Source organism: Lagenorhynchus albirostris, chromosome 3 (genome assembly GCF_949774975.1).
Source record: "Lagenorhynchus albirostris chromosome 3, mLagAlb1.1, whole genome shotgun sequence".
NCBI lineage: Eukaryota > Metazoa > Chordata > Mammalia > Artiodactyla > Delphinidae > Lagenorhynchus > Lagenorhynchus albirostris.
In genome coordinates, this window is record NC_083097.1 from 58647995 (window position 1) to 58664415 (window position 16421).

Genomic DNA, 16421 nt, shown 5'->3' on the forward strand with positions numbered 1-16421 from the left:
GTCAACACTCACTAAAAATATATTCAGATACCCGTGTACAAAACAAATATGACTGTATTAAATGCCACCACAACAAAACACTGCATAAAAATAGACCTCTAGGACCCCATCAATGAACCTGTATTTTAAATAATATCAAGTAGTTTCTAGAAAAGTACCTGGTAAATCCTCTGGAATTCAGTAATGGGACCTGCCCTTCTACTTTCACGTTACCTAGTATTTGCAAAGTATATTACATTCTACAAAGACCTAACACATATAGCCACAGACTTCCCAAAGTAACTTCATAACCTTTGACCTACTACTAATTCCACTTCTAGAAATTTATCTGTGCAAGGAAATAATTACACTTGCTCAAAGATTCATGTATAAATGCATTCATGGCTGGGTCACTTATAAATATAAAAAACTTAAGTATAAATGTTAAGGAAACAAATGCTGATATTTATATATAATAGAATAGTGTACTATTTAACAACGATTTAAAACAGTAATGACATATAAAATGCTTACAATATTATGTTAATGGAGAAAAGCAGTTAGAAGCAGCATAAAAACAAAACATATGCAGATACATGTTTCATAATATATATTAAGTACATATACAAAAATGTTAGTTGCTACATCTAAGGTAATGGAATTATAGCTTTTTATTTTCTTCTATATTATTTTGTGTATTCCAAATTATTTTTCAAAGAAAATTAAATCTTAGAAACCAACTAACATAAAATGCCAAGTAACTAACACAACAGAAGTTACGTAAGTCTGTTGAATGAACAATAACATTAAAAAAGTTAAATATTAGTATTAGCTGAACCTCTTTTTTAAAAACAGCAAAATTATTATTTCCTACAGTAAACAACAGTGTACCTACCGTTAGCTGCATCTCACTAGACAGACTGTCTTCAGCTCCTGCTTCATAGTCTGGAACAGATCCAAGACCGTATTCTCCAGACACAGGTCTTTTAGCTTCATTTTGAGAAACTGCTGTGTGTAAAAGAATTTTTTAAATTGTAAACCAGTTAGTGTCTGCTTTTAATTGTAACACTCTTTGTACTGATTTTTACAAAGCCCTAAAGAAGGGTGTTGAAAATCCAAGTGTGGGATATCCCCCTTCACCAATATCTTATAATGAAGCCTTGCAATTGTAAAGAGTCTTAAAACGGTTACCTGTATGTAGTGACTTCAAGGGGAGATGCATGAAACTGGGTACTACCTTTGATCCACTGATGCCTATTCTATGCTGTTTGAGTAAACTGTGTTTATTTCTTATCCACCAATTCCTACTGGACTACTGGGCTACGTTCTACTGGACTACTCTAGGTCCTCTGACTATTAGTGACTCAAATGTTTACATATAAAAAAAATTCAAAGTTTAGAAAAGGAGGTCTGTTACTAGAGAGATCACATTACAATACACCACTATTCTGGACTATAAGACACAACCATAATTAGGCACTGCTTTTTTAAGCTGGACTTGTGTTCAAACTGAACATTCTTACCTGTAATTTTAAATGTTTCTCTTTGTAATGCTCTGGTGATTGGTATTCTCTGGTACCAGTGTCCAACACCTTCAACTTCCCAAAGCAGTTCATGGTCTCCTGGATATTTTTCAAAGTACTGGTTGCAAGCTGAAAAACACACTGAAAGTTTTCTAGAAATCCCCGAAATCAAATGTTTGGGCAAACAGAAGATGGAAAGTAAGCTGTCCAAGTCACTTAATGGGGCTAGCATAACTCTGATACCAAAAACACCAAGGAAACTCAAGAAAATTACACAGCAGTCTCATTTATGAATAAACAAAGATAAAGATGATAAACCTCACCAGTTGTGAAGGAAATATAAGGTGAAACAGCAGGATTCCATTTTCACACCCATCAGATAATAACAAGCATCAGAAAAATAAGGGAAATGGAAGCTCCCACACGCTGGTGTGAGAACAATTTTAAAGTGCTTAGGCAAGTTGAAGAAAAATATTTTATGATCCAATTCTACTTCTAGGTATACACTGTAATGACTTAAACATATGCAGAAGAAGGCATCTATAATGATCATTACAGGACTGTTTTAGGCGGTACAACCTTGGTGCCCATCATTAGGGGATATATGAATAAATTATGTATACAATAAAATACTATACAGCAACTACAACCAATAAACTACAGCTACATATAATCAACGTTGATAAATCTAAAAAAAAAGTCAGTAAAAAAACAAGTCAATATTATCTACAATAGGATGTCATTTTATAAGTTTAAAAACACATTAAACAAAATGATGCAGCATCTAAAAAAACCAAAATAATGCCATTTGCAGTGACATGGATGGACCTAGAGATTGTTATACTGAGTGAAGTAAAACAGAGAAAGACATCATATGATACCGCTTATATGTGGAATCTCAAGAAAGGTACAAATGAACTTATTTACAGAACAGAAATAGAGTCACAGATGTAGATAACAAACTTATGTTACCAAGGGGGAAAGGGGTGGGGGGTTGGATAAACTGGGAGACTGGGTAGTGTACACTACTATATATAAAATAGATAATAAGAACATACTGTATAGCACAGGAAACTCTACTCAGTACTCTGTAATGACCTAAATGGGGAAAACAATCTAAAAAAGAGTGGGTATATGTATAACTGACTCACTTTGCTGTACAGCAGAAATGAACACAACATTGTAAATCAACTATACTCCAATAAAAATTAATTTAAAAAATAATAAAATAATTTAAAAAATGATACAGCCTCTGTGGAAAATGGTTTGACAATTCTTCAAAAAGTTAAACATAGAATAATAACCCAGCAATTCCACTCTTAGATTTATATCCAAAAGAACTGGAAGCAGGGACTCAGATATCTGGACACCCATGTCCACAGCACCATTATTCATAGAAACACAGAAAGGTAGAAACAACCCAAGCATCCATCAATAGATAAATGGATAAACGAAATGTCACATATTCACACAATAAAAATCTACTCAGCCATAAGAAGGAATGAAATTTTGATATATGCTACAAAAAGGATGGAACTTACACATTATGCTATGTGAAATAAGGCACAGAAGGGCAAATATTGTATGAATCCACTTATGTGAGGTACCTAGAATAAGCAAATTCATGACAGACAGCAGAAAAGAAGTTAGAGAATGAGGGGAGAGGAGAAGGGGGATTATTGTTTGAAGGGGACAGAGTTTAGATTGGGGATGATGAAAAAGTTTTGGGTATAGACAGTGATGATGGGGACACAGTATTGGGAATGCAGTTAATGCCACTGAATTGTACCCCTACAAATGGTTAAAATGATAAATATTATGTTATGTATATTTTATGACCAAAAACTGTTGAGGAGACACTGCTCTGGGAGAGATCCCCGGTGTTCTCCTTACTGCAAGTGGTAAGTTCTCCCACTCTATGGCCTGGTGTGTCTTCTGGCTCAACAATCACCAAGAGGCGAACCCAGTTTCCGGGCAACACCTCTAATAGGGCAAATGAGGGGAACTTCAGTGCTATTTAAATTATATTCTGGGAAGTGTGAAAATCTAAAGTAACTGTTTAAATAAGAATATATACAAAATAAATCTAAAATTATTATTTTTAAAAACTTTAAATTTCTTAAAATAAAAAAGCACAAGAAATAATGCTTTATAGTGTTTATAGACATAGACTTATGTGTGAAAACATGGGCAGGAAGGATATGCACCAACTTGAGGAACACAATTATCTCTGGGGAGGAAAGAAGAAAGGGGAATGGGATTAGGGAGGGGTCCAAAGAGAACATCAACTCTATCTACGTTTTGTTCAGGTCTCCCAAAAAATAAATGAAAACAAATATGGCAAAATCTTAACATTTGTTAATCTGGACACTGGATATGTGGACACAAGGATACCATTTGCTCACTTTTCCCCACATATTTGACAATATTTCTCATGTTTTCTGGTTGTAGTTCCTATACTTATTAGGAAGGGAAAAGCTGGAGAAAACCAACAGGCCACACCGAGTCCTCTGCCTGAAATAAAATAACTAAAATAGCAGAGGATACCTTACATAATACATAAGCACTTATAATTCACTTGGTATTCAATTTATTTATCATGAGAATCCTAAAAAAGGGTAATAAGAGAGTCTGCCTGCAGTAGATGTGTTTGCATTCCTCCCCAAATTTAGTAAAGCAAAAATTAGGCTTTAAGAGGAAAATCCATTTTCATATTTTCCAAGGGTATGCAGGGTTCATTCCATTCTCATGTATGGGTCTAGACAGAAGCTGTGATTCAAGATGGACATGCAACACTTGGCTCTTGTTTTATGGATTTTTGGTATTAAAAGGGGGGAAAGAAACTTAGAACAAAAATATTTTTTCAGTGGAAATAAATATCTGATGTTAGGTTAAAATCAATGGTAAATTATATTTTATAAAAGTTTTCTAATAAATTACTTTCCAGGTTAAATATTACTTCATTAAGAAAAGAGTAGTGCTATGGACTTTACACAAATGCAAACATAAATCCACTAATTGCTTTTGAAACACCACAACACAATATATCCACACAATGAACTACTAAACAGCACTAAAAAAGAATAAATAGAGCTACATGAATCCACGGGAATGAATCTCATAATGATAAAGATGAATAGAAAAAGAAAACTACAGAAGAATTCATACAGTACATATTATTTATATAAAATTCTTTATTTTTTTTGCTGCACTGCGCAGCTTGTGTGATCTTAGTTCCCCAACCAGGGACTGAACCCCGGGCCCTCGGCAGTAAAAGCACAAAGTCCTAACTACTGCACAGCCAGGGAATCCCCTAAACTTTTAAAATATGATATAAAACAATATGACATTGTTGGAGGATGTATACGTATGTATTAAAAGTCTAAGAAATGCATGGGGAAAATAAATGCCAAATTGAGGATAGTGCTTATTTCAGGGAAGGGAGTAAGCTAATTGGATAGGACAGAAGTTCAACTTATATTGGCAATGATCCACTTCTCATGGATGGTACATGCTGGATGATACATGAGTATTTGTTACCTTATTCTTTATATCTTTTTGTATATCTGAAATTTCTTTTTTTTTTTTAATTTAAAAAGCCACCACAGACAAATAACCCAAAGAAACAATGGTTAAAGGATGTAAATAGACATTTTTCCAAAGGAGGTACATAAATGACCAATAAGCACATGAAAAGATGCTCAACATCAAATGCAAATCAAAACTACAATGAGATGCCACTCCACATCCACTGAGATGGCTCTAATTAAAAAGACCAATAGGGCTCCCCTGGTGGTGCAGTGGTTCAGAGTCCGCCTGCTGATGCAGGGGACACGGGTTCGTGCCCCGGTCTGGGAAGATCCCACATGCCACGGAGCGGCTGGGCCCATGAGCCGTGGCCGCTGAGCCTGCACATCTGGAGCCTGTGCTCCGCAATGGGAGAGGCCACGACAGTGAGAGGCCCGCATACCCCCAAAAAAAAAAAAAAAAAAAGACAAATAATAATGAGTGTTGGCGAGGATATGGAGAAATTGTAACTCTCGTACAATGTTTATGAGAACGTAAAATGGTGCGGTTGCTTTGGGAAACAGTTTGGCAATTCCTCAAAAGGTTATGGCCAAGCAATTTCATCCACGCCTAGGTATATATACCAGAGTAATGCCCACACAAAAGCTACACAAATGTTCAAAGTAACACTATTCGTAATATCTAAAAAGGGGAAACAACCCTAAAGTCCATCAACTGATGGTAGATAAACAAAATGTGGCATATCCACACAAGGGAATACTCCTCAGCCATTAAAAGAAAAATTGAAGCACTGATTCATGCTACAACATGGATGAACCTTGAAAACATCTATGCAATATGAAAGAAGCTAGACACAAAGGACTTACAATATAATTATATCATACAATTCCATTCATATGAAATGTCCAGAACAGGTAAATCCATAAACACAGAAAATAGATTAGTGGTTGATTGCTAGGGGATAAAGGAATGGGGGAATAGAAGAGTGACTGCTAATTGGTACAGGTTTTCTTTTTGGTGTGATGAGAATGTCCTGGAATTAGACAGTGGTTATGGTTGCATAGCTGTGAATATAATAAAAAACCACTGAATTGTACACTTTAAGAGGGTGAATTTTATGGTATGTGAATTATATTTCAACTTTTTAAGAAAGTTACCACACCCCCAAAATGCCATTTATGTGGAGGTTAAGGGCACATTTGCAAAATTAAGCCCTAGAGAGCCAAGGAATATAATTTACTTAATATTGATATATGCACATTTAAAATATCCTGCAGAAACAAGTCAGAAGTGACACTGAGACAAGTTTAACTTTCTAAAAACTTAATCCAATTACCTATGTACATGAGAGAGGTCAGTGGATACCGCAAGCCAAGTGCATCTTCTGTAAAGGAATCAACGAAGTCCTCCAGCATATGAAGCCCAAAGTCTTTGCCTCTATATTTCTTTCTTACGAACATTGTATCAAGAACTGGCAGTTGGTAGCTTTGGGTAAGAAACGAGGCACATATGCTTCCTGCAGTCATAAAACAGAAATCCGACAATTTTTCACATTTAAAAAGCCACATATGTATATACATTTAGAGAACATGAGTTAAATCTAAAATTGGTTAGTTTTTCTTACATCAAGAAAAATGTTAAAGACACACTTAAGTTTTATAATATAAAATGCTTTCCAGCTATTATGTATCATAATGTATATGAGATGATGAGAAGAGCTATTTATTTTACGTTTGCCAACAGTATCTCATACAAGATAAACAACTATTACCATTTGATGAACTATATACTAGAATACATATCACTGTCCATAGACTTGCACAGCTTTAAAACTCATCAACTATTAAAATTTCAAATTTAAAGAGTATTTGGTGATTGTATATAGTTTATATTATAATACATGAAGTATCTAATTCCAACCTTAGTAATGTGAAATATTCATCTTTTCCCTTTACTTTTTGCCTAGTGATTACAGTCTCATTTGTTATCTATTTAATGATGGCAAAGAAGTGAATTAGTTCTCCAAATTTTTAAGGACTATGGATTAGGACTAAATGGAAACATCTGTTTTAGAAATGGCTAAGTCAGTAATCTTTCTGCTGTGAATATATGTTTTAAAATATCTTGTACGTTTAAGGTTTAACAGGAGAAATGTTTGTAGTAGTAATTAAATATGTCTCTCCTTGTTACATTACAGAGCTAGTCTGATTTGTCTTTTAAGAACCCTGATTTGGGTTTTGACCCTCCAAATAGATGTGTAAGCGCCTGTAATGTATCTTAAGATAGTTTATAAGTTGAGGGCATCATGGTGGGGTGGCCCACTTTCTATTAATTTTAGTATTAATTCATAGTTAGCTATCAGTCAACATTCTACTTTTTTGTGCCTCAAGTAAAACAATCTTTTATTCTCAGTTACATTATTCACATGGTTTTGGATAATTATAATAACGTAGTTCAAGAAAGAAACAAAATTTCAGGTAACAAACACCCCACAAATTAACTTTTACCAATCATATCATTTGATGAGTTGGTCAATATAACAAGGATTTTTTTAGTTCAACCAAATAATGAATTACTTATGATTAAATTGGAGAACTTCAATAACTTTTTGCAATAGACTCTAAGACTATCAACTAACTTAAATTCAGAATAGTTAACGCACATTGCTACGTACTTAGATCTTAACTGCTGACATTCAGTTCGGATACTGCTAAGGGTCAAAATGTCTTTATATAGTGATTTAGTTAACAATATTGTATTATATACTTTCAATTTACTGAAAAGGTAGATCTTAAGCGTTAGCACCTCAAGAAAAAAAAAAGAAAGAAAATGGTAACCATATGAGGCAATAAATATATTAATTATCTTGATTTTGGTGAATATATCACAACGTACATCAGATCATCAAGTTATACACATTAAACATATACAACTTCAAATTATCAATTATATTCAATAAAGCCAAAATAAATAAATAAAATTTTAAAGAATCTAACAGGTAGTCTCACCAACAAGCTACTGTGACCATTATCAGTTTTTAATGCCTTAAAATCAGGGTTTTCTCATAGTAACTGCTAGAAGTGATAATGAAATCAAAGGAGACATTACTTTAGAAGTAGCAGTAGTTCAAAGGACAAAGCAAAAATGAGAAGAGAAAGCACTATTTAGTTCTCAATACCATCTGAGGATCTGTTGGTATTTACTATTATGCGTGCCTCAGAATACCAACTATATGAAGTAAATTTCCCACAAATTATTTTTTTTTCTGTTTTCACACAAACATTCCTTTAAGTAGAGAAAAGGTAAAGTCCAGCATCTAATAGTGTTCAAATGATCAATTTATGGAACTAATAGTGTTCACGAAGTGTAAAGTTCTACCATTTACTCACCATGTACATATTCATTTCAAAAAATCATGCTAATTCTCTTTTGCCTACACCTTCAATACTTATTTTTGTATTTGTATCAGGTTCTACCCTGATACAAAAAGCAATCAAATAAAGGGCAGAAAACCTCTGCCCTGTTACCAGAGATTCTTCAGACACATCAAAACAGCTGCAGTTAATAGCACAATTACTTAGTAAAGTAAAAACCACAACCTCCTAACTTAGATGAAGTTTTCATTAAAATAAATCTACTAATTGAAATAAAATTAAATTTAGCATTGCATATGGCAGCTTGAATATTTATATTCCTCAGAGGACCACTTTTGGCCACCTTCTTTTTCTACATGCTCTCTCTGGGTAATCTCAGCTACTCTAAAGCCGTCTACCATTTATCCAAATACTCATGACCACTAAACTTTTATTTCTGTAATACATGAGATTTACTACAAGATGAATGGAAGAGCTCATATAAATGTAAATACAACAAAAAACACATGATCATCTCCAAAGACAAAGCAAAATTCAGTACATTCATGATAAAAATACTCAACATCCTCAACCTGACAAGGGATCTATGAAGAACCCACAGCTAACAAACATCACACTTAATGGTGAAAGTCTGGATGTTTCTGCCTAAGATCAGGAACAAGATAAAAATGTTTATACTCGCCACTTCTATTCAACATGGTAAGGAGGTTCTAGCCAGGGCAATTAGGCAAGAAAGCGAAATTAAAGGCACCCAGATTGAAAAGAAAGAAGTAAAATCACATTCACAGATGACATGATCTTGTATACAGACCTTAAGATTTTCATCTTAAGAAAACCACTAAAAAATTATTACTATTTTTTAAATATTTATTTATTTGGCTGCACTGGGTCTTAGTTGTGGCACATGGGATCTTTGTTGCCAAGTGCAGGATCTTTTAGTTGAGGCATACAGGATCTAGTTCCCTGACCAGGGATCAAACCTAGGCCCACTGCATCGGGAGCACGAAGTCTTAACTACTGGATCACCAGCGAAGTCCCAGAAATCCACTAAAAAATTATCAAAACTGATTTTTTTACAAGTTCGGCAAGGTTACAGGATATAAGATCAATATACAAAAATCAGTTGGGGACCTCCCTGGCAGTCCAGTGGTTAAGACCCCAGGCTTCCACTGCAGGGGGCACAGGTTTGATCCCTGGTCAGGGAACTAGGAACCCACATGCGACGCAGGACAGCCAAAAAAGAAAAATCAATTGTATTTCTATACACCAGCAATGAACAATCTGAAAATGAAATTAAGAAAACAATTCCACTTACAATAGCATCAACAAATAATAAAATTCTTAGGAATAAATTTAACAAAAGTACAAAACTTGTATACTGAAAACTACAAACATTTAAAAGAAATTAAAGAACACTTAAATAGGGCTTCCCTGGTGGCACAATGGTTAAGAATCCACCTGCCAATTCAAGGGACACGGGTTCGAGCCCTGGTCCAGGAAGATCCCACATGCTGCAGAGCAACTAAGCCCGTGCGCCACAACTACTGAAGCCTGTGCTCTAGAGCCTGTGCACCACAACTACTGAAGCCCATGTGCCTAGAGCCCGTGCTCCAACAACAAGAGAAGCCACCACAACGAGAAGCCCACGCGCCGCAACTAGAGAAACCTCAGGCACAGCAACAAAGACCTAATGCAGCCAAACACAAATAAAATTAAAAAAAAAAAAGAACACTTAAATAAATGGAAAGACATCCCATGTTCATGGTTCAGAAGACAACACTGTTAAGATGTCAATACTCCCCAAACGGACCTACAGGTTCAAAATCCCAGCTGGATTTTTTGCAGAAATTGACAAAGTAATCCTAAAAATCATATGGAAACGCAAAAAAAATACAAACAGCCAAAACAATCTTAACAAAGAAGAACGAAGCTGGAAGACTCACACTTCCCATTTTAAACCTTACAAAGCCACATACAGTCATCAGGCCAGTGTGATACCGGCACAAGAATAAACAGAGACCAACAGAACAGAAGTTCCAGAAGCAAAACCTCCTATTTATGGTCAACTGATTTTCAACAGGAGTCCCAAGGCATTTCTATGGGAACAGAACAGTCTTTTTAAATGAATGATGCTGGGACAACTGGATATCCCTATATGCAAAAAAATGATGTTGGACCCCTCCCCCTTTCCTCAGACCATATACAAAAATTAACTGCAAAGGATCATAAACATAAACTTTAAGTGCTAAAACTATAAAATCTTAGAAGAAAACATAGAAGTAAATCTTCATCACCTTGGGGTAGGAAAAGCCTTCTTAGCTACAACACCAAAAGCGCTACACCACCAAAAGCAAAAGTGACACGTAAAAAGAACATAATTGGATTTTATCAAAACTAGTGCTTCGAAGGATACCATCAAGAAAGTAAAAAGACAACCCAAAAAATGAGAGAAAATACTTTCAAATTATATATCTGATAAGGGACTTGTATCTAGAATGTATGAAAAATGCTTACAACTCAATAATAAAAACACAAAACCCATTTTAAAAATGGGTTGAAGGGCTTCCCTGGTGGCGCAGTGGTTGAGAGTCCGCCTGCCGATGCAGGGGACACAGGTTTGTGCCCTGGTCTGGGAAGATCCCACATGCCGCGGAGCGGCTGGGCCCGTGAGCCATGGCCGCTGAGCCTGCGCGTCCGGAGCCTGTGCTCTGCAACAGGAGAGGCCACAACAGTGAGAGGCCCGCGTACCGCAAAAAAAAAAAAAAAAAAAAAAAAAATGGGTTAAGGATTTAATAGACATTTCTCCAAAGACATACAAATGGCCAACAGGTATATAAAATATGTTCAGTGTCACTAATCATCAGGGAAATGGCAAATCAAATGAGGTATCACCTCATACCTGTCAGGATTGCTATTATCAAAAAAACAAAAACAAAAACAATGAAGACAACAAATGCTGGCAAAGATATGGAAAACTGGAACCTTTGTATACTGTTAATGGGAATGCAAAATGGTGCAGCCACTATGAAAAACAGTATAGAGGTTCCTCAAAATATTAAAAATAGAACTACCACATGATCCAGAAATCCCACTTCTGGGTATATATCCAAAATAATTGAAATCAGGATCTCAAAGAGATATTAACAATCCAGTGTTCACTGCAGCACTATTCACAATAGCCAAGGTGTGGTAAAACCTAAATGTCCACTGATGGATGATGGATAAAAAAATATGGTATATATATGTACAAGAGAATAATATTCAGCCTCAAAAAAAAAAAGTAAATCCTGCAATATACAACATGGATCAACCTTGAGGACATTATGCTAAGTGAAATAAGCCAGTCACAGGACAAATACTGCATGATTCCAATTATATGAGGCATTTAAAATAGTCAAACTCACAGAAGCGGAGAGCAGAACAACGGTTGCCAAGGGCAGGGCGAGGGGGAATTGGGGAGCTGTTAATCAATGGGTTTAAAGCTTCGGTAAGGCAAGTTCCAGAGACCTGCTGTATAACATTACACCTATAGTCAGCAGTGTTGTAATCTACAGTTAAAAATCTGTTGAGGGTAGATCTTATGTTAAGTGTTCCTACCACAATAAAGATTACAAAACATTTTTTAAGATAAATAATCTAGACAGAAAGGAGATTAGTGGTTTCCAGGAATTTCAGGGTAAAGGAAATGAGGAGTGATAGCTAATGGGTACAGAAATTCCTGAGGTGATGAAAATGTTCTAAATTAGACAGTAGTGATGGTTGTACAAATCTGTGAATATACTAAGAATCACTTCAGGGTGAATTTGATGATATATGAATTATAGTAGGATGGATCTCAAAATAGCTGTTCTGAAAGAACACAGACTAAAAAAAAAGTATATACTGTATGATTCCATTTTATAAAATTCCAGAAAAAGCTGGCTAATATATAATAATAGACAGCAAATAACTGTTTGCTTGGGGTCAAACAGGGGGAAGGAAGGATGGTTACAAATATGCACAAAGAAACTTTTGGGGGTAACAGATACGTTCATTATCTTGATTGTGGTGATAGTATCACAGCTGTATAAATAAGTAAAAATACAACAAATTGTAAACTTTAAATATGGTCAAGTTTTTGTATGTCACTTATACCACAATAAAGCTGGGGGGGGAGATTTTTTTTAAAAAGGCCAGCTCGATTTAAAAATGGGCAAAGGATTTGAATAGACATCCCAAAGAAGACACATAAACAGCAAATACGCACATGAAAAGATGCTCAACATCCTTAGCCATTTAGGAAATGCAAATCAAAATGACAATGCCATCACTTCACACCTACCAGGTTGGCTATAGTCAAAAACATAGACAGGGCTTCCCTGGTGGCGCAGTGGTTGAGAGTCTGCCTGCCAATGCAGGGGACATGGGTTCGTACCCTGGTCTGGGAAGATCCCACATGCCGCGGAGCGGCTGGGTCCGTGAGCCATGGCTGCTGAGCCTGCGCGTCCAGAGCCTGTGCTCCGCAATGGGAGAGGCCACAACAGTGAGAGGCCACAACAGTGAGAGGCCCGCGTACCGCAAAAAAAAAAAAAAAAAACAGATAAAAATAAGTGTTGGCTCACAATGCAATGCTTAAATGAAATGCTTATTTTTTTCACAATTTTCTGTGCATCTATATACTTTTGCTGAACAAAAAGAATCATTGCTTTATATCATGTTTACTTTTTCTTAAATAGTCTATTTTCCCATGTCATTAAATATTCTCTGAAAGCATTTTAAAAAGTATCGGCAAGGATGTGCAGAAACTGTAGTCCTGGTACATCGCTGGTGGGAATGTAAAACGGTGCGGTTGCTTTAGAAAACAGTCTGACAGTTCCTCAAAAGGCTAAATTTAGAGTTACCATATGAACCTGGAATTCCACTCTTAGGTATATAACCACGAGAAATAAAAACCTGTACACAAATCTTCATAGCAGCATTATTCATAATGGCAAAATCATAAAAACAACTCAAAAGTCCATCAAATGATAAAAGACAATGTTAGAATATCCATACAAGGGAATACTATTTGGCCATAAAAAGGAATGAAGTGCTGATTCAAGAATGGATGAAACCTGAAAACAGTATGCTAAACAAAAGAAGTCAGATGCAAAAACTATTCTGATTGTATGATTTCATTTACATGAAATGTCCAGAACAGGCAAATCTACAGGGACAGAAATCTATAAGCAGATTAGTGGTCGCCTCGGGCCAGGTACCGAGGGCAGGGAGGGAATGGAGAGTGACTGTTAACGAGTACAGGGCAGGGTTTTTTTTGTGGTGACGAAAGTGATCGAAAATTGATTACAGTGAAAGTTGTACAATTCTGTGAATATACTAAAAAAAATTGAATTGTATACTTTACATGTGTGAATTGTATGCTATATAAATAAACCTTAATAAAGCTGTAAAAATGTAAATAAACAAAATTTATACATGTGACTCCAATAAACCATTTATAATTAGGTTTTTCATATACTCCCCAAACCTGCTTCTCCCCTCCTGTTTACTGATTTTTCAGTAAATCTCATCACCATTCTACCAGTGGCTCAGAGCAAAACATGAGATCTCATCCCTGACTCTTCCTTCATAGGCCATGTACAATCCATCAGAAACACTGCAGCAATAACTTCATAATTTATCTCAATTATGGTGACTCCTACCTCCTTCTTCCTTGCCCGAGCCACCATCACCTCTCACCAGGGTTTTCTGCAATAATAACCTCTTAACTAACGTAGCTCCTAACCCTGCCACCTCTCTTTCTGGTTTTCTACACAACAGAGCTACCTTTTTTAAAAGGCCAATCAGATTGTGTCATGCCCATGCTTAAAATCCTCCACTGGATTCCTATTACCTACAGAGTGAAATTTAGACTCTTTCCTTGGCCTACTGGACGTGTCAGGATATGTGCCGGTCTCTCTCCATCCCCATATCACTCACTCCCTCTACTCTGGCCGCACTGGCCTTCTTGTTCTTTCTGAAACACCCTGAACTTTCTTCTGCCTCATGGCCTTTGCCTTTCAGTTCTTTGCCTGAATACCTCTTCTCTTGAAACTTCACATATCTCATCATTCCCTCACTTCCTTCAGAGGTGCTTCCCCAACCACTCTATTTAAGATAGTACCCCCCAACACACACTCTCTATTCTTTTAATCTACTTTTTCTTCACAGACCTGAGAGCATATCGCCTATTTGTCTATTCATTGCTATCTCCTCCTCTTAAATGTAGGTTCTGTGATGACAGTTTACTTCCAAAAATTGTATTACTATCTCTCAATTTCTCCATCTTGCTCCTTCTTCTATTCACCCTCCTCCCCTTTCCCTCTCCTTCCCTATCAATATGGCACAAAAAATAACTTTTGAATAAATGAATAAATTTCAACAGTACCATTCAGGATCTACGCATCACATTCAAGAACAGCTATTCTGCTGCAACTGAATAACTCTCTCTTTTCATGGAATTACCATTTCTTCTTTGTCCAACCAGTAATGTGTCTTTCCTGACCTTCATAAAACCTTCATAAAGCCATCAATGTGTGACTGTCTCCACAGAACACAACATAAAGTGAATTCTAAACAAATAATGTGATTATCTTTACAGGAGAGATCTTGTCATACACCACTAGGCAAGTACTCTCGTTACAGTCGTCATGCTTTATAAATTGGTTAACATAACGTTAGCTGTTTTAACAAACCAAATCTGGAAAGCTTAACATTAAAAAGTTCCATTTTTGTTTAAGTAATAGTCTCACATAGCTGTTGCTGGGTAGTGGACGGCTTTCTGACTCACAATCATCCAAGAACTTTTTCAGTTACCTATTGTTGCCTAACAAACCAGCCCAAAATGTACTGGCTTAAAACAAAATTTATTATTTCATTATTTATCACAACTCTCATATGGTATCAGATGGGCCACCGGCACAGCTAAAGGTCCAAATGGCTTCACTCCCACAGCAGTAGCTAGCCGGCTGCTGACTGGAATTGCAGCTGGCCTTGCCAGCTGGGCACCTCAGTTCAATGTAGTTGCTTGAGCTTCCTCACCATGTGGCGGTCTTGAGGTAGGTGTGTTTCTTCCATGGTGACTAGTCTCTAAGAGTACCAAAGTGGAGGCTACCAGGCTTCTTAAGGTTTAGGACAGTGTCACTTGTGCTGCAGTCTACTGGTTAAAGCAAGTCACAGGGCCAACAGATTCAAGCAGGCTACACAAGGACATAAATACTGGAAGCACGGTTCACTGGGGGCCCTCACAGTAACACAGGAACTCACGTTCCTTCTATCTTGTGGCTTCTCCATCCCCTAGCTCTTCAGAATCTTTTGCATTTAGCAGACAGATGAGGAAAAGGAATGCATCTTAACCACTCTGCTCTGATGTCATACATATCATTTCTCTCATTACCAAGGGAAGAATTAGTCACACAGCCCCACCTACTTGTGAAAGCAACTGAAAAACATAATCCCTGACTGGACAGTTGCTGGCCAATGACAAGAATACAGAAGAGGAAGCACAAATATTTGGTAGACAGCTAGCAGCCTCAGCTAACTTTCTGCTTTCTCTTTTCTCCCAGTAGATTAACACTTCCTTTTCAACTTTCAGGAAATCAACTTTGCATCTCAGCAGATAGTACCTTTTGCTGGCAGACTCCTTTCACAGTTATGTTTGCTTATCTCAGGCTATTTTCAGTAACTTATAGCCTAACACCAATATTGACAAATACACATACTCATGTTACACAATAGTTTTGACTGACCTCATTCACATTTTAAGATTACACTAACTTCTGTGGCCCACACAAATATCCACATCTCCCCCATGTGGTCCACCTTACATTTCTAACTACTCCCCCATGTGGTCCACCTTACATTTCTAACTACGTATCTCTTATATGTCCCATAGGAACACTGAACTTTACATATCAAAACTGAACTCAAGTATTACCAAATCCACTGCTCGTATATTCCCAATTTTAGTTAACAGCTTCCCACCTAGGCACCCGAGTCA

The 16421-nt window shown here is 36.5% G+C and overlaps 1 protein-coding gene across 6 annotated transcripts in view; it reads right to left on the reverse strand.

Moving 5' to 3' along the window:
* Positions 1-16421, reverse strand: part of FAM169A (family with sequence similarity 169 member A) — a 63310-nt gene that overhangs the window by 14245 nt on the left and 32644 nt on the right. For 5 of the 6 annotated variants that reach the window (XM_060143126.1, XM_060143127.1, XM_060143128.1 and 2 more), the window contains 3 exons: positions 6367-6546; positions 1503-1631; positions 875-987 (listed from right to left, as the gene is read on the reverse strand). In XM_060143126.1, coding sequence (XP_059999109.1) covers positions 875-987; positions 1503-1631; positions 6367-6546 — 422 coding nt within the window. The remainder of the gene's footprint in view (positions 1-874; positions 988-1502; positions 1632-6366; positions 6547-16421) is intronic. The other variant, XM_060143130.1, reaches the window with a different exon arrangement.